Source organism: Panthera tigris, chromosome B3 (genome assembly GCF_018350195.1).
Source record: "Panthera tigris isolate Pti1 chromosome B3, P.tigris_Pti1_mat1.1, whole genome shotgun sequence".
In the NCBI taxonomy this organism is placed as follows: domain Eukaryota; kingdom Metazoa; phylum Chordata; class Mammalia; order Carnivora; family Felidae; genus Panthera; species Panthera tigris.
Genome location: NC_056665.1, coordinates 72,011,681 through 72,029,339, shown reverse-complemented (window position 1 = coordinate 72,029,339; position 17,659 = coordinate 72,011,681). Strand labels below are relative to the sequence as shown.

Genomic DNA, 17,659 nt, shown 5'->3' with positions numbered 1-17,659 from the left:
CCTTGGTGGGATAATGGCAAGTAGAAGTTTTAGAGGCGTCCCTGGAGGTGCTGTATGGTTATTACAGTCGCACGGACCGAGAGAGGATTTCAGGGGAGGGCAATAGAGACGTGATCTGGGCTAGAGGGGCCAGAAATCGGTAGATTGAGCGGCTAGAGAGGCCGGAGGTAAGTGGCTGTAGAAGTCGGGCGGACCCGGAATCCAGAGGAAACGGGACCATGACTTATGCTTATCTCTTCAAGTACATCATCATCGGGGACACAGGTGAGCTGCGGGCGACTGCCCTCACGGCTGGGGCGGGGATCCGAAGCTCACAAACTGGGGCGTGGGGCGGGGCTCATTTAGTGGGCTGGGCGATTAAGTGAAGTGCGGGCGGGGGCGGGGCGGCCGGGGGCGGGGCTCGGAGCTCCCCTTCCCCAGCCCCGGACGGCCTGACTCGAGATTGTTCTTGGGACGCGTGAGTCTTAGAACGTGCGTCTTCCTCATTTAGGTGTGGGGAAGTCATGTCTCCTCCTGCAGTTTACGGACAAGCGGTTCCAGCCTGTCCACGACCTCACAATAGGTAAGTCCATCTACTTGTCCCAGAAGAGAGAACTGAAACCTGACTAGCTGAAATGGAAAGTTAGCAGCCTTCAGTGTTCGAAGTAAAAAGTTACGTCTTCCTATTTTTAAGCTAGTCCAGAGTTACGTTAAATTAAGAATGACTAACCAAATGCTGATAAATGGGGAGTAGTGTAATGGGGAGTAAATAATTGAAAGGTAACTTAAGAGATGGGCATGAGGTATGGATTCATTGCTGTAGGATTCCCCCCACAAATATGTTTATGAAGAATTCCACGGAAACTTAACTACTTATTAAAAAACCGACCTTGTTTTGTGATAAACTAGTGCTAACCTCACGTATGTTTTTCAAAGTAATCACCAACATACAGATTTTTGTGTGTTGGAGAGGAAGAAGTAAATTTGAAGAACCATCCCAGACTTAGAGTTAAAAGGTAGGTGAAAACTAAAAGCTTTTAAACAAAAGAGTGTGCTAGAGTTCCAGAATCACAGTGGTGATCATGGGAAGCATAAATGTTCGCTGCACATTTGTGTTAAGATAGGGCCCGCTGGAGCCTTCACAGCCCCTTTGGCATAATCTACATTAACCCTACCCCAGATGAGGAATATATATGAAACTAACCTTCTTGCCATGCAAATATAGTTTCTGAGTAAAATCGTTAACTCCCGTTTTTATCATATTGCTACGTTTCAAATCCCACCTTATTGACATCTGAAGCTACTTCTGCTCCCAAACGCCCTGTTCAGAGCCAAATAACTCATGGAGTCAGAAAAGGATTTAGAGGATAACATCAATAGGAAAATATCTTTGTAAGTTAATAAGAAGTGAACAGCCACACTGTAATAGGTGCTTAACCTATTGATACAGTGCTTAACCAGGCAAACATTGTGCCTGCCCGTAAGTAGTTTATAGTCTTCTGATGTAGGAGGTGGGGCTGGGGACAGATACTGATAAGTAAATTCCTATGGCAAATGGGGAGGAGAATCTGCACTTTGTTCTGGAAAGGCTGAAAATGGAATGAACAGAGTTAGCCAGGCAAAGGGCTTGTCAAGATGGAAAAGTGGTCAGAGCAAGAGGGAATATTATTTGCAAATGCTCAGGAATGACAGAGATCAGTCTATCTTTGGAAAACTGAAAGGAATTTAATATGGCTGCAGCATGAAGTTTAAAGTGGACACTGGCAAAAAATAAAGTTGGAGAATATATTAAAGACCATGTTTTGAAACAGCTGAAGGTAATGACATTTTAAAATGGAGGAATGACGTGATCAGGTTTTTGCTAGAGTCATACATAGGCTCTGTTTCTTTCCGAATTCAGTCTTGTATACCAAGGTAAGGCAGTTGGATAGAAAATATGTGCAAAATACAAGGATCTCTGAGTGCATAACTGGGGGAAGTTGCATAAAAGTCAAGTTTTATTTTTTAATTCTTCACCATTGAAATTCCATTCTATTGTACAGAAAGAAAAAAAATCTAGTGACTTTTTTCAGTAACTATCACTGTGCGTGATGAGACAGTCTAGAGTAGTAGGAAACATTTTTTACATCTTTTTTGTTTTAATGTTTATTTTTGGGAGATAGAGTGGGGGAGGGGCAGAGAGAGAGGGAGACACAGAATCTGAAGCAGGCTCCAGGCTCTGAGCTGACAGCACAGAGCCGGACACATGGCTTGAACCCATGAAACGTGGGATCATGACCTGGGCTGAAGTCAACCGACTGAGTCATGCAGGCGACCCTATATCTTTCTTTTGATTGCAGCATCTTAGAGTTGAGAGAGATACTCCAGATAGTATTGTGCATGGGGCCAGTGAATAGACACCTATCAGCCTTTTAGCAGATCCTAAATTAGTGCTCTTTCTTACTTGGAAATCAGAATTCTCTAGTAAAGTACTATATAAAAATAGAAAATAGGACAAATTGTCTGACTTACAATCAAGTATTTTCAGTGTGAGCGACCTTCGATTTTAAGTTTTGTTCTGACATTACTTGAAAGAAGATGAATGCTGGGACACCTGGCTCAGTCAGTTAAGTGTCTGACTTCAGCTCAAGTCATGGTTTCATGGTTCGTGAGTTCGAGCCCTGTGTTGGGCTCTGTGCTGACAGCTCAGAGCCTAAAGCCTGCTTTGGATTCTGTGTGTTCCTCTCTCTGCCCCTCCCCCACTTACACTCTCTCAAAAATAAACATGGGGGGAGAAAAAAAGGTGAATACCAGGTAAGCCAAAACCTTTATCCAGACTGTCGGTTTCCGTACTATGAGGAAAGCTATTTTCTGGTGAACTTTGGGAATCATTGGAGATCTGAAATGTATCACTCTTGAGAACCTGTTTCTTAGGTGGGCTCTTTTCTCAAATAAAAAATTACAGAATTGCAAAAATACTGGAAATACTGGACTAGAGAGTGAGAAAATGTTAGGAAATATATATTTTTTTAATCTTAACATATTTGTTTAAAAAAGTCGGAAAATTAAACACTACTAATCAAATTTAAGTGTTCATATTACTAAAAATTTATTCACTGTTTCTACTTGATTTCTTAATTAGTGGTATCTCCACATCTGCTTTTTGGTTACATTCCTGAGGTCATTATCATCTGGAACACGGTTTTTAATTCTGAAAGGAAAACGGAAACTCAAGGAACACAAAATTAACTGTAGCAAATAGCGGTAATGGGTTTAGTGGTACTGAGGGCAGACAGAGGATGAGTCACCACACTGGGGAAGAACATGAACCTCTCAATGTGGGTGATGTTCATGAAAATCACATTCCTTCTTTTGCTCTTCACTGACAGGTGTGGAGTTTGGGGCCCGTATGGTCAACATTGATGGAAAACAAATCAAGCTGCAAATCTGGGATACGGTGAGAGAGAACAGGATAACTCAGTCCCTGACTAAGATCCAAACAACAGTAAAGGCTGATGCCCCGGGGCAGAGGACTAGAGAGGGGCTGATGGTGGAGTTGAGAGTAGGAAAAGAGTTTTCACTTTCATTTGTTACAGTTATGAATTCTGAATGCCTGTCTTTGTGTTTTTGTTTTAAATAGCCCAAGTAATGTATTTGTCCTAGTAAAATTAAAAGCTGTAGAGTAAAATGTGAATGTCCCCTTTACACACACAAACCTCTTCTTCCTTCCAATCCTGGTTTCTGCCTAACCAGAATAAACCAGTATGAATGCTTCAGTGCTTGTACTTTCAGACTTGTTCTGTGTGTTCAGATACATAAACATACACAAATCTGTGGTGGTGGTTTTGTTTTTGTTGTACATGCATAAAATCACGGCAAAGTAGACCTAGCTGTGGGAATTAGGTTTGTTTTTTTTTTTTTTTTTTGGAGGGGGTGGAGGGGCAGAGGGCGCCTGGGTGGCTTAGTTGGTTAAGTGTCCGACTTCAGCTCAGGTCATGATCTCACAGTTGGTGGATTCGAGCCCCTCATTGGGCTCTGACAGCTCAGAGCCTGGAGCCTGCTTCAGATTCTGTGTCTCCCTCTCTCTCTGCCCCTCACCTACTCTATACTCTGTCTCCGTCTCAGAAATAAGTAAACATTGGAGCGCCTGGGTAGCCCAGTCGGTTGAGCATCTGACTTCTGCTCAGGTCGTGATCTCACAGCTCGTGAGTTTGAGCTCCATGTTGGGCTCTGTGCTGACAGCTTGGAGCCTGGAGCCTGCTTCAGATTCTGTGTCTCCCTCTCTCTCTGCCCCTAACCCACTCATATTCTGTCTCTGTCTCTCAAAAATAAATAAACATCAAAAAAAAATTTTTAAAAACCCGAACATTAAGAAAAAAATTAATACATATAACATACAAAGTATATGTTGATCAACACGTTATATATCGGGTGAGACTTCTGATCAACAGTAGGTTATTAGCAGTTAAGGTTTGGAGGAGTCAAAGTTGGAGGAATTTTAATTGCATGGGGGTTAGGCTTCCTAACTCTTGCATTGTTCCAGGGTCAACTGTCAGTTAACTTGCTGCTCTAGGCTCTTTATGCAGAGTCTTTTTCTGGTAGTCTCCAAGGTTGTTACCACTTTTGGATGCACTGATTTATTAGGTGTTTTCAACTAGGATGATGTTCTCTCATACATTATTTGGTTGTATTTGCAAGTATTTTAATAACCTTTTGCCTTTCTGAACAGACTTACATCTCCCCTTAGTGGCTTGCCCTAATTATAGGAACATGAATAACTTTACATCTCTATTAGTGGAAGAACTATCCACATAACTCTAAATCTTCCAAACTTGTTTTTTGGCTAGTTTGTCTCTAGTCTTTTCCTCCCAATTAAGCCTAAGAGATATTATTCTATGTTTTTTATTAAGGTTAAGTTCATATATTTCTTAAGCAGCTGTCACTTGTTCTTTGCTTTCTTTTATTGTTGTGACCCAGGGGTTTGTTGTCACTATTAACTGAAATGGGTATGTTGCAACTCTCCTTTTATTATCTCCTGGTTTTTATATTTCCCACAAAGATATGACCTCCTAAAGAGGCCACAGGACAAATTCTGAGGACGTCACAAAGAATGAAACCTATAGATGTCAAGACTGGTAGTCCTTTTAACTTAAACCTTTACCATTTCAAGAAATGGATGTTTTCGTGCCAGGAGACCCAATAGCTGACAGCGGTATGGTCACGGTTAGGAGAATGTCAAAGTGTTGGCTTGCTGGCTTTTGCTTTTTTTGCTTTTTTTTTTCCCTTACCTGGTATAACATGAGACGTATTGGATCATAAAATAAGAAAGTTGAGAGCCACTGCTCTGTTGACAGGCTCCTCAAGGACCATATGGCCTGATGATGCAACTGGCCTTTTTTCTGTTCCCTTTTAATAATTGTTTTGAGATTGAACTAATCTTTGTTGAATCATAAAAAGATACCAGGTTTCAGCATACTGGGGTTTTCTGTTTGAAATTTCTAAGAGATTCTTGCCTATAATGTGATGTGTTTCTTGTCTGCTACTCTGGATAAGTCTGATCATTTCTCCCTTGTCAGCCCTGATCTTATCATTGCTTACCCACCTTGGTTTCCCACTTTGTTGACCTCATTCTCTCACTCCCAAAGCCATCCTACATGAAAATATTCAGGGATTACCATGAAGGGTGTTTTTTAAAGAGATCAGGTTATCCAGAGTTTTTTGTTGTCACTGTTCTGGTAATTGGTAAGGATTTAGAGAGCCATAGGACTTTTTTTTTTTTTTTTTTTTTTTGGTAGGCTCTACGCTCAACTTGGAGCTTGAACTCATGACCCTGAGATCAAGAGTTATATGTTACACCAAATAAATCAGCCAGATGCACCTAGAAAACCATATTACTTTTTATCTTCTTTCATTCTGTACATAGAGTTGCCCAAATAACTCATGCTAACTGAAGAGAGACATTGTACTGTACTTAGTATAAAATACTCGTCAATCCTGAATTCACTTGTATTTTACTTTAGAATGTATTTTGATTTTTAGGAAATGGGCCTATCTGACTTTGTAGGAATTGATACTTCAAACTACAGTTGACCCTTAAACAACATGGGGGTTAGGGGTATTGACCCCCATATAGTCGAAAATCTGTGTATAACTTTTGACCCCCCCCAAAAAAAAACCACTTAAGTACTAAAAACATTTGACCAGAGGCTTACCCATAACGTAAATAGTTAATTAAACCATACTTCGTGTGTTAGATGTATTATATACTGTTCCTTTTAATAAAGTAAACTAGAGAAAAGAAAATGTTATTAAGAAAATTATAAGGGAGAAAAATGCATTTACAGTGCTGTGCTGGTAAAAACAAAAATTTAATTCTTTGCTGTTCTTTGCTCCATCTTAATTCTTTGCTCCTTTAGATGTTTTTAATGGGGTTGGACAAAGAGAACCTCAAACCAATGCAGACCAGCCCAAATTGAGCCACTCACTCTTTCTAGCTTATTGTCTCAACAAAGGTTCATAAACTGGACTGAGATGAAAAAGTAAAGGGATATGGTTTTAAACAGCATTTTCTGATGAGCCCCTGGAAGTATTTTTAGCTGCTAAAGTTAAACGCTGCCATGTGCTTCAATTATCACATAGGCCTGCCTCAAGCTTTCCCTTTTAGTTCCTAGAAGGCCACAGGGACGAAGGGGCCTTTCAACAATAGCAGAAGAGGAGAAAAAGTAAGGTAAAATCAAAATGGGAATCAGTTTAAGACCTAAAACTATTAGGGACTAAATAAAACGTTAAGTGAGCTCTTGCAGAGAAAAAGTATGTTTTACATCTTAAAAGTATTGTTAATATTACCAACAAAACTCTTTAGAATTATTTTTGATTTGGGTGTTCTAACAGGCATACAACTCACTAAAACATTTGTATGATTCTTGTGAAAAGAGAGTTTCTTATTGTGGGAAACGTAACCTTAGAATTAACATACTGGAACTCTCTTCTCATGTTCAAACCCATGTGTTTAGATTGTATGATATAATGGCTAGGAGAGCAAAGTTTTATGCTAGGATGCACTAACATCCTAAGTTTAAATATGGATTCAGTATTTATAGATTTTATAACTTTTGACCAGTTACCGTTCTGAGCCTGAATTTCCCCATTTATATTATTATTAGCATTCCTTGTTATTGTTAGTATACTATGAGAAAGCCATTTTTTCCTCATCTCACATTTTAGTTTTCCCATCTTTAAAATATGAATAGTAGTCTTTCTTCCTAACCTTTACGTAGGGATATGAGGATAAATGATTTCAAGAATGTGAAAATTTTCTTTTTTAAGGATTTATTTATTTCAGTAATCTTTACACCCAGCATGAGGATTGAACTCACCACCCCAAGATCAAGAGTTGGATGCTCTACCGACTGAGCCAGCCCAAGAATGTGAAGACTTTTGTAATAGGACAGGTTAAATACCAGGATATTATTAATAATAAAATAGTTATTTAATAGATGCTTTTGCTTTCTATGAGGGGAAAAAAATAAAACTATTCCATCAAGAAAGCAAAAGTACCCAGTATATGGGGGCATTAATAAATAGGTCAGTTATAAATATCTTGGCCCCTATTGGAAATGAAATTAGAGTGTGAATGTTGGGTTTTTTAAGGAAAACTGTCCTGGGCCCTAGGTTTCTTTCCCTGTTTCTGATTCTTATTTGCCCTGACAAGATCCCAGCAGGGGATGTCTTGGTAGTCCTGCCTTTAGTAGTGGAACAGTAAATGTCAATTAGGATATGCCAAATTTAAGTGCTTTGTATCTGACCACTTTTCTACACTGACCCATTGGAATGAAACTTTCATTAGACAGGGTGTTGGCGTTCTAAGATAAGTTTCTTTTTTACAGATAAAAGAATGCAAACAGAAAAGTTAATGTGGTGTGTTCAATGTCATGTTGCGATTGAAAATGCTCTTTGAGTTTCTAGTCCTGTTTCCAGTTGTTCTGTCCTATGGGACATTGGAAAATGTATGGGAATGTCTTTTGATGGTCATACTGACCATGGGGTGTGACTGGGAGCCAGGGAAGCTAAACATTCTTTTTTGATGGACAGTGTCACAGGAATAATTGACCCACCCCTAATGTCAACTGTGTTTTCATTGAAAAATGTTAATTTCCCACCTGGACATCCCCCTGGGAAGTCAGGTTTCCTTTCTCTACCTCTGTTAAGAGAAGTTGTTTTAAAAAAAAATTTTTTGTAATGTTTATTTGTTTTTGAGAGAGAGAGAGCACAAGTGGGGGAGGGGCAGAGAAAGAGAGAGAGGGAGACACAGAATCCAAAGCAGGCTCCAGGCTCTGAGCTGTCAGCACAGAGCCCGGAGCAGGGCTCGAACTCACAAACCATTAGATCATGACCTGCGATCATGACACTTAACCGACTGAGCCACCCAGGCGCCCTAAGAGAAGTTCTTAAAATTTAGTCCTTTGTGGTTGACTGGCATGGGATCAAGTAATTTCTCTGGAAATAACCTGATTTTGTTGGGATTTTTTTTGTTGCTGTGTTGGTGGGAAAGGCCGGGCAAGAATCCTTCCGTTCCATCACCCGTTCCTACTACAGGGGCGCAGCTGGAGCCCTGCTAGTGTATGATATCACACGGTGAGTCAGGTCAAGTGGGCGGGAGGGACTTTCCCTGATGGCCTCGAAATCTTTTTCTTTTCTATAGACTGATTCTGTTAAGAATGCTAAAGAGGAATGGCTTTTCTAGTATTTTTCTTTACACATGTATTTCCCTCTTTTGCCAAGCGTTTCGGAATTACTTTGGCATTTTGAAATGGGCCTGTGACTTTCTAAACTTTTCTGCTGTAGGCGTGAAACCTTCAACCACCTGACTTCCTGGTTAGAGGATGCCCGGCAACACTCCAGCTCCAACATGGTTATCATGCTGATTGGGAATAAAAGGTGAAATTTTATTTGTAGAAATACTAAGCAGAAGTCATATAAGTGCTCTGTGGATATTAAATCACTTGGTCCCTAAACTTCTTTGGTTTGTAGCACTCTTAGTAAAAAAAAAAAAAAAAAAAAAAATTATTGTAAAATGTACATAATGTAGAATTTACTATTTTAACCATTTTTAAGTATACAGTTTTGTGGCATTAAGCATATTCACATTGTTTTGTAGCCATCACCACCATTTGAGTCCAGAACCTTTCATCTTCCCATCTGAAACCCTGTACGCATTAACTGCTAACTGCATTCTCCATCTCACCAGGCCCTGGCAATCACCATTCTGCTTTCTGTCTCCATGAATTTGACTACTCTAGGCATCTCATTTCTGTGGAATCATAATATTTGTCCTTTTGTGACTGGCATATTTCATTTACCATGATGACCTCAAGGTTCATTCATAATGTAGCATGTGTCAGAATTTCCTTCCTTTTTTTTTCTCTTTTAATTTTATTTATCTTGAGAGAGGGAGAGAGTGGGGGAGAGGCAGAGAGAGAGGGAGAGAGAGAGAGAATCCCAGGCAGCTGTCTGCAACTGTCAGTGCAGGGCCCAACGTGGGGGGAACTCGTGAACTGTGAGATCATGACCTGAGCCAAAATTGGACGCTTAACCAACTGAGCCACCCAGGTGCCCCCCTCCTTCTTAAGGATGAGTGGTACTCTTTTGTGTGTTACTCGCCCCATTTTGTTATTTAGGTGTTGATAGACACTGGGGTTGCTTCTGTCTTGGCTATTGTGAATAATGCTGCCATCACCATCAGTATACACATACCTGTTTGGGTCCCTGCTTTCATTTCTTTGAATTACAGAAGTGGAATTGCTGGATCTTATCAAAATTATAGGTTTACTTTTTTGAGGCACTGCCATACTGTTTTTCCTACTTGCTGTACAATTTTATATTCCTACCAGCCACACCCTAGGGTTCCAATTTCTCCACAGCCTCAGCAACACTTTTTATTCGGAGTAAGTTTTCTGTGGCACCCATAGGCCAAAAGAAATGCCCAACAGTTTTGTTATTAAACACATCTAAACAACATAAGTCTTTTTGTCATTATGACGTGGTGACTTTGAAAATGGAAAACATGAAAGAAAAAATTTTAATTTCATCCTTAAATGTCCATAATTACTTACCAATGACTTGGGTGTGCCTGTCAGGACTGTACAACTTCTCAAAGTTGGAATCAAGATTGGTCATTGCCACTCTCATTTTCTGTTCCAAATTGATTTTGTACTTTTTATCAAGCAGCTGCCAAAAACTGAGGTTATACAAACACAGGCAAATGTTGAACGGGATCTATTGTGATGTGACAGCGACATCGCAAACTGTCTTAGGCTTGTAATTCATGTGGTGTTCTGACGGCAAGTGTTAACTGTTTCCCAAGAAAATTTATTTGCTTCTTTAAGTTGTTTATTTTTGAGAAAGAGAGAGAGCATGAGCAGGGGAGGGGCGGCGGGGGGAGAAGATCCAAAGCAGGCTCTGCGCTGACAGCAGAGAGCCTGATGTGGGGCTCCAACTCACAAAACTTGAGATCAGGACCTGAGCCGAAGTCAGATGCTTACCAACCCAGGTGCCCCACCCTTGAAAATTCAAAGTATCCTATGGCACCCTTATGAGTTCATAGTAATGCCTAGAGTGCAGCATTTGAGAACTGTGGCCACAGACTAATTGTGCTAATTTATTGGAACTATGTTTTAGATGTCTATTCGCCAGACCCTGAGTTTATAAGGTGAGAAAAAAGAGAGTCATGCCAGTGGTCTTTTGGAGCTTATAGTCTAGTGGAGACATAAATATTAAATATAGAAGGATTTGTATCTAATTACAAATTGTGAGAAATGCAGTGAAGGTAGAAAAAGGTGCTATAGAAGAGAATGACAGGGTACCTATTTTTAATTAAGGGTGACAAGCCAGAATCTGAAGAATAGGTAAGAGTTCAGTGGGCAAAGTTTAAAAAAAGAAAAAGGTATCAGGGAGAACAAACTTAAAGCCTTGAACTGGGAAGAACCTTAGCAAGGTTATGGTATTGAAAGAAATTAGGTATTGAAAGAAGTTAAGCGTCCAACTTCGGCTCAGGTCATGATCTCATAGTTCGTGGTTTTGGGCCCCACATTGGGCTCTGTGCTGACAGCTCGGAGCCTGGAGCCTGTTTCAGACTTTGTGTCTCCCTCTTTCTCTGCCCCTCCCCACTCCCTTCTGTCTGTCTCTCTCTCAAAAATAAACATTAAAAATTAAAAAAAAGTATGGTTGGGATGAATCAGGGGGAATGTTGCAAGGTGGGATTGGGAAGGTAGGCAGGAGCCAGGTCTTGTAGCTCTTTCAGGCCTTAGGGAGAAGTGTGGATTTTATTCTAAACACAGTAGGAAGCTTTTAAGAGTTGTCAGGAGAGATGTGGCTTGATTAGATCTTAAGAGCTCCCTCGAGGGGTTGAAGTGGGAGGTCAGTTTCAGTAGTCCAAATGAGAATGGTGGCGGGAACTCAGGTGGTGACACCAGGATGGCGTTAAGGTGCAGTTTGGAAGTTCCTCACTTTGGGAAGGATTGGGTATTTGGAGTGAAGAAGGAAAAGCTGTTAAAATAACGTCTTGTGGGGTGCCCAGGTAGCTCGGTCAGCTAAGTCTCTGACTCTTGATTTCGGCTCAGGTCATGATCTCATGGTTGGTGGGATCGAGCCCCTCATTCAGGCTCCTCGCTGACGGCGGGGAGCCTGCTTGGGATTCTCTCTCTCTCTCCCTGTCTCTCCATTTCTCTCTACCCCTCCGCTGCTCTTGTGGGCGCGTGCTCTATCTCAAAATAAATAAGCATTAAAAAATAATAACAACATCTTGGTTTTAGCTTGTGCCCTGTATGGAGATGTGGAAGCCTGGGGCGGAAGCAGTTTGGGCAAAAAGAGGGAAAAGATCAAGTTCTATTTTGATTTATGTTTGAGGTGCCTTTTATACATCAGACTGGAAACGAAGAACTGACAAGTGGATAACAGGTCTGGGAGTTTAGAGGGGTGTCTGGGCTAGAGGTGGACGTTTAGATGGATAGTTCTTCCCTGGTCTTCACACAGCTGGTGAATGATAAATACGCAGTTGGTAGATTTGTTGTTCTTCACTGGACTTACTCCTTGATTTCTTTTCATGGTTGGAAAACTGGAAACCTCCAAAATGCAAATTTCCAGTTAGAAAAATGACAGTTACACAATCCATCCTTACCTTTGTCTGCAGCCTTTGTCCTGTCTTGTCAGAAGGTCTTTCCATGCCACTTAATTGCTTTTCTCAGTCCATGGCTCCACCTTCTTACCCCTCATATCACCTAATTTTATACATCTCATTTTTCTCTGAATCTTTTATTTTTGTGGTGGTAAACTGCGATTACATATGTTAACAGTGAGACTAGTGAGAAGGCAACTGTGTTCTTACTCCTGACACACTTTATTCTTGTGGGTTGATTCTAGTAAAAGAAAAAGACACTGCTATGGGATGGACATCTGTAACTTTACTTTCTAACAACTGCAAGTCCCTTTTCATCTTCTTCCCTTGGCTCTCACTGGATCTCATTCCAAAAAGAAGCATAGGGCACAAGAAGCCTTGAGGAACTATGGGGCTTGCCCTATCCATTTATAAACCTTTTTCTCTATAATAGAGTAAGGTATTGGTCTCAACCTTACAGTAGCTGTCATGAATTTGAAGAACCATTTTCCAGGAGGCTACAGAAATCATTAACCCTGTACAAGAGAATGTCCTATAGGATATGCGTTCGTGACGTATTAACTGGTGGTTGAAGGATTCTAACTAGGATTCTTTTAAAATAAGAGTTTCTTCTTTCACTTGGATCTTTTTTGAGTTTTCTCCTCAACTACTCTCTTGCAGTGACTTAGAGTCCCGTAGGGATGTGAAGAGAGAAGAAGGAGAGGCCTTTGCCCGGGAGCATGGACTTATCTTCATGGAAACTTCAGCCAAAACAGCCTGCAATGTTGAAGAGGTACTACTTGGGGAAAGTAGGGAAAACTTTTCAGAGATGACACCGTATCTTTATCCTTTTATTCAGAATTCTCTTTTAGAAGACATAAGTAAAGGAAGGATGTCTTGTGGTCACAGTGATCATGTATCTCCCTTTAAGGGAATTGTTGCATTTTTTGGGCCTTGATTCCTACGGTTTAACTTTTGCCTTGGGTAACATTAATAAGTGGATTAGATTCCACATTGCTTGTAAATATTTTAGTTGGAGGGTCTAATGGGTTCTATTGTAGTTATTCTGAAGCCTGCTACTGACTATCTTTAGTAACTAATTGAGAACAGAGCATGTTTTATTTGGAGAAGGTGCCAATCTAGGAACATCTTGGGTTAGTATCAAAATACCATATATTCAGTCCCTTTTTTCATTTTGAAACAGAGACTTTGGGGGACCTTCTGTATTTTTACTCTGGTCTCTTAATGGTTCCTAATTCACCTTAGAAATCCAAATAGGAATAATACTTGCATTTGTTTTTCTTAATTTTCTACCTAAACTTGACCCTAATAATACGATTTATGTTTCCTTTAGGCCTTCATTAACACAGCCAAAGAAATATATAGGAAGATCCAGCAGGGTTTATTTGATGTTCACAATGAGGTGAGAATGGGTGGGGAACCGACAGTTAACTTTGCTTTCTGTTGAAGAGGACAAGAAACCCCCCTAGAATGTAAGCATTTCCTTTCTAACATCATGCTGTTTGAAGCTATGCCAGTTCATACTTTATCTTTTTTATATATGGACACAAAAACCTGTCATCATTTTCTCTTTTTTAAAGAGGTTATTAGTTGGCAATCTAAAAGGTTATACTATAGTACAGGAGGTTTTCTTTGCAACCTCAGTTTTTAGCATCTTAGAGTTTAGGGGTGGTGTATTTCCTAACTGCTCAACAGGGCCATTTCTGTAAAGCAAATTCTGGGGCAAAACAAAAAGAATTCTATGCTAACATCATTCTTTGCCTCCTCCTACTCTTACCTGATCTCATCCTGATTCTGCACATGGCTATGAAACCCAAGTAGAACAGTCTCCTTAAAAATGGGCACAAGGGTCACTTGTTACCTGAGCTGGTCATCACATCTTTATTGTTGACAGTTATTGTTCCACAACAGTCTGCCTAGGGCATATGGTTAAGAGCCAAAGCCATATCTGCTTCTAGAAAATGTCATTAATGATTTTTCTTTTTGTGCCTCTTCTTTCTCCCATTTACTTTATTATTATTTTTTTTTTGTTTCAAGTTTTTATTTAAATTTGAATTAACATACAGTGTAACATTGGTTTCAAGAGTAGAATTTAGTGATTCATCACTTACATACAACACCCAGTGCTCATCAAAACAAGGTGCCCTCCTTAATGCCCATCACCCATTTAGCTCAACCCCCCCACCCACCTTTCTCTCCAATGTACTTTAGCACTGAGGTGGGAACTCTTGCCTCTTTTCTTTTCCAGGCAAATGGCATCAAGATTGGTCCTCAGCAGTGTATTTCAACGTCAGTGGGACCCAGCGCCTCCCAGCGGAGCTCTAGTGAAATAGGGTCCAATTCTGGCTGCTGCTGAATATCTGGCCTGGACTCTTTTTTCCTTCCTGGAACAGCTTCAGATCAATAGGCTTAAAGAAAGAGGTCTTAACTTGCTTTGGCTGAGAAAAGCCTCTTTTCAAGGTGTGATGTTTTGCCTTTCCACTTAAAGACCAGGGAAGAATTTGGGCCCTTACTGACCTGTCCTTCTTCAGGGACGTGAGCATTCCCTATAGATTAGGGCTCTTCTCATCCTCCTATTTTAATTTCTAAAATCTTAGGATCAGAGTCGATTGTCATGGTAGCTGAAAAATAAATTCTTTTGTAAGCATATACAATTTGCTCCCCACCAAGAATTAGTAACAAGGGTTGAAGACATTCTGCTTGAGCACTTGATTTTCCTGGGATCTGACTGGCTGACCTTTGGATGGTGGATCCTCTAGGAATTTTATTGATTGTTTGTACTTGCCACTTTGTCTAAGAGTTCTTGTAGAGGGCACTTCCTTCTGCTTGAACTGCTCAAGGATGCTGAATACTTCACCATCCCATTGCTAGTTTCTCTGTCTCGGAGTTAACTACAAAACTTTGGGGAGAGCAGTGGAGTTGCTCCTGGACCTGTGGCTACTTATTATTATTACCTAAAGAAAACCTCTTTCCCCATTTGTTTTGTTTTAGGGACCAGACCTAACACTACAGTCTCTTTCACCAAATTAAACCCTTACTGTTTCATCACACTTCTTAATGAGACCTGTTTAGACTTTCTACTCTAATCAAGCTAATCTGCTTACTGGACATGACATATATACTTCCACTTATATGCCTTTGCACATGCCCTACTCTCTGCTAACATACTCAGTCCAAAAATTTTTCCTTCAGAAAGCCTTCTTTGACCTAGGGACTTCTAAATAATTATTGACGCAGTACCCTATGAGCTTTCGTATGTTGTTTACTCATTTGTATATTTATTTATATTTATGTTACTTTGTAAATTTGTTTTGTAGTTGTTTTCTGTGTGGAATCTGTCTCCTATGTAGGTTGTAAGCTCCTTGAGAGCAGGAACCATGTTATCCCTTTACTTTTGTAAACCACACCCTCCACTATTCCTTCACAATGCCTAGTGCTATTCATTATGTGATCATTGGATTTGACTGACATACTTAAAGACTTGGAACAGGTTTATTGTAGACTGCAGAGGAAACAAAAGGTCTTACAGTATCTTTTTGTAACTATCTCAGTCTCTTCTGGTCTGCCCACCCTGGATTCCGTATTGCTCTTCCCGCTTGTCTCTTTCTCCCTTTGCCTCCATTCTATGCAGCATATAGTAAGGCTGTCTGCTTCCACGCAGTCAAATAAGTGGGTACTTCTCTAGCCATTTTTCTTTTCAAGGGCATATAATACTAAGCTAATCTGCCTTTGCTTCACTCATCAAGCAGCCTTCTGGGTCAGTTTTTGTATCTTTTGCCTTGATGTCCCGTTCTCTTCCACAGCACTAGGGTCTCATGAATTTTTCTAATTTTTTTTGTTGTTGACGAATTGTTTCATTATTAAATATATGCATGTATCCAACTGCTCATATTTCATGTGTTCTTTCTGATTTTATCCCAGACATACATAGATACTCTCCTTCTAGGAAATTGTGTCAAAAGTATTGGAAGAAGCCTCCGTGAGATATACTTTTTATTTCTTTTTTTTTAGTTTAAGTTCCAGTTAATATTCAGTGTAAATTAGTTTCAGTGTGCAGTATAATGATTGAACACTTCCATATATGACCTGGTGCTCCTCACAACTTGCAGATACATTCATTTTATACTGTATTTTGCCCCCAGTGGTAGTAATAATAGTTAACACTACACCTCAGGAAGTTTGAAGACTTTTGACATTTGGGGTAATCTTTTTTTTTTTTTTAAGTTTACTTATTTATTTTGAGAGAAAGTGCCAGTGTGGGAAGGGTGGAGAGGGAGAGGGAGAATCCCAAGCAAGCTCCCATGCTGTCAGCGTGAAGCCTGAAAGAGGGGCTCAATCCCACCAACCGTGGGATCATGACCTGACCTGACACCAAGAGTCTGAGGCTTACCAACTGAGACACCCAAGTGCCCCTAGGGTAGTGCTTTGCTTATGCTTTTGTTTTGTTTTGTTTTTAATCCTACCTTGTTCCAAAGGGATTTGAGGCTGTTGAGTTTGGGGCTAGCCTGTCCCCTCACAGTTGAGACAAAACTAAAACTGTGTAGTTTCTGTACAGGAGTTTTTCTTTCGCAGCCAAAAAAAAATCTTCAGTGACTGGGAGGCATCAGAGCATTGGTCAAAGAGCATTCTGTCTAGATCTGTTGCTTTCAGAGTCATCAAAGTATACCATTTTGATAGTTTGGAGGTGTTTTTTTTTTTTTGTTTTTTTTGAGAACACGAGCTGGAGAGAGGGTCAGAAGAAGAGAGAAATTTTTTTTTTAATGTATGTTTATTTTTTAATGTTTATTCATTTTTGAGAGACAGTGTGAATGGGGCAGGGGCAGAGAGAGAGGGAGACACAGAATCCAAAGCAGGCTCCAGGATCTGAGGTGTCAGCACAGAGCCTGACGCGGGGCTTGAACCCACAAACTGTGAGATCATGACCTGAGCCAAAGTTGGAAGCTCAATAGACTGAGCCACCCAGGTGTTCCAGAGAGAGAGAGAGAGAGAGAGAGAGAGAGAGAGGGAGAGAATCTTAAGCAGGCTAAATACTCCGCACAGAGCCTGACACAGGGCTTGATCCCATGACTCTGGGATCTTGACCCGAGTCTATATCAAGAGTCACGTGCTCAACTGACTGAGCTGCCCAGGCTCCCCTGGAGCATATCTTCTTAGTTTGAAATCCCACATCCTATTCTGTTATTAAAACCACATGGGTGGGCGGGGTGGAGGGGAGGTGTGCCTGGCTGGTTCAGTGGGAAGAGCATGGGATTCTTGATCTTGGGGTTGTGAGTTCAAGTCCCATGTTGAGTAAAGAGATTACTAAAAAAAAATGAACTTAAGGGGCACCTGGGTGGCTCAGTCGGTTAAGCGTCCGACTTCAGCTCAGGTCGTGATCTCACGGTTCGTGGGTTTGAGCCCCGCATCGGGCTCTGTGCTGACAGCTCAGAGCCTGGAGCCTGCCTCTGATTCTGTGTCTCCCTCTCTCTCTGCCCTTCCCCTGCTCACGCTGTCTCTCTCTATCTCTCAAAAATAAATAAATGTAAAAAA

At 40.6% G+C, this 17,659-nt stretch overlaps 1 protein-coding gene across 2 annotated transcripts; it reads left to right on the top strand.

Annotated features, from left to right (window-relative positions):
* The first annotated feature begins 25 nt into the window (after positions 1-25).
* Positions 26-16,021, top strand: RAB2B (RAB2B, member RAS oncogene family). Of its 2 annotated transcripts, XM_007091332.3 has the most exons (8): positions 26-264; positions 491-562; positions 3,348-3,415; positions 8,510-8,592; positions 8,803-8,895; positions 12,791-12,902; positions 13,464-13,532; positions 14,379-16,021. In XM_007091332.3, exons 1-8 carry the CDS (start codon positions 219-221, stop codon positions 14,484-14,486), a joined length of 651 nt encoding a protein of 216 aa, XP_007091394.1. In that variant the 5' UTR covers positions 26-218; the 3' UTR covers positions 14,487-16,021. The 2 variants fall into 2 exon arrangements, with proteins under 2 accessions (XP_007091394.1, XP_015397167.1); XM_015541681.2 differs by lacking the exons at positions 26-264; positions 491-562 and adding an exon at positions 595-995.
* Positions 16,022-17,659: the final 1,638 nt, after the last annotated feature.

What these genes read in the sequence shown, in the direction of transcription:
- RAB2B (XM_007091332.3), top strand. Translation starts at nt 219, where the DNA reads ATGACTTATGCTTATCTCTTCAAGTACATCATCATCGGGGACACAG. An exon ending in CATCATCATCGGGGACACAG is followed by an intron (nt 265 to 490) that starts GTGAGCTGCGGG and finishes TTCCTCATTTAG; the next exon opens with GTGTGGGGAAGTCATGTCTC. An exon ending in CAGCCTGCAATGTTGAAGAG is followed by an intron (nt 12,903 to 13,463) that starts GTACTACTTGGG and finishes TGTTTCCTTTAG; the next exon opens with GCCTTCATTAACACAGCCAA.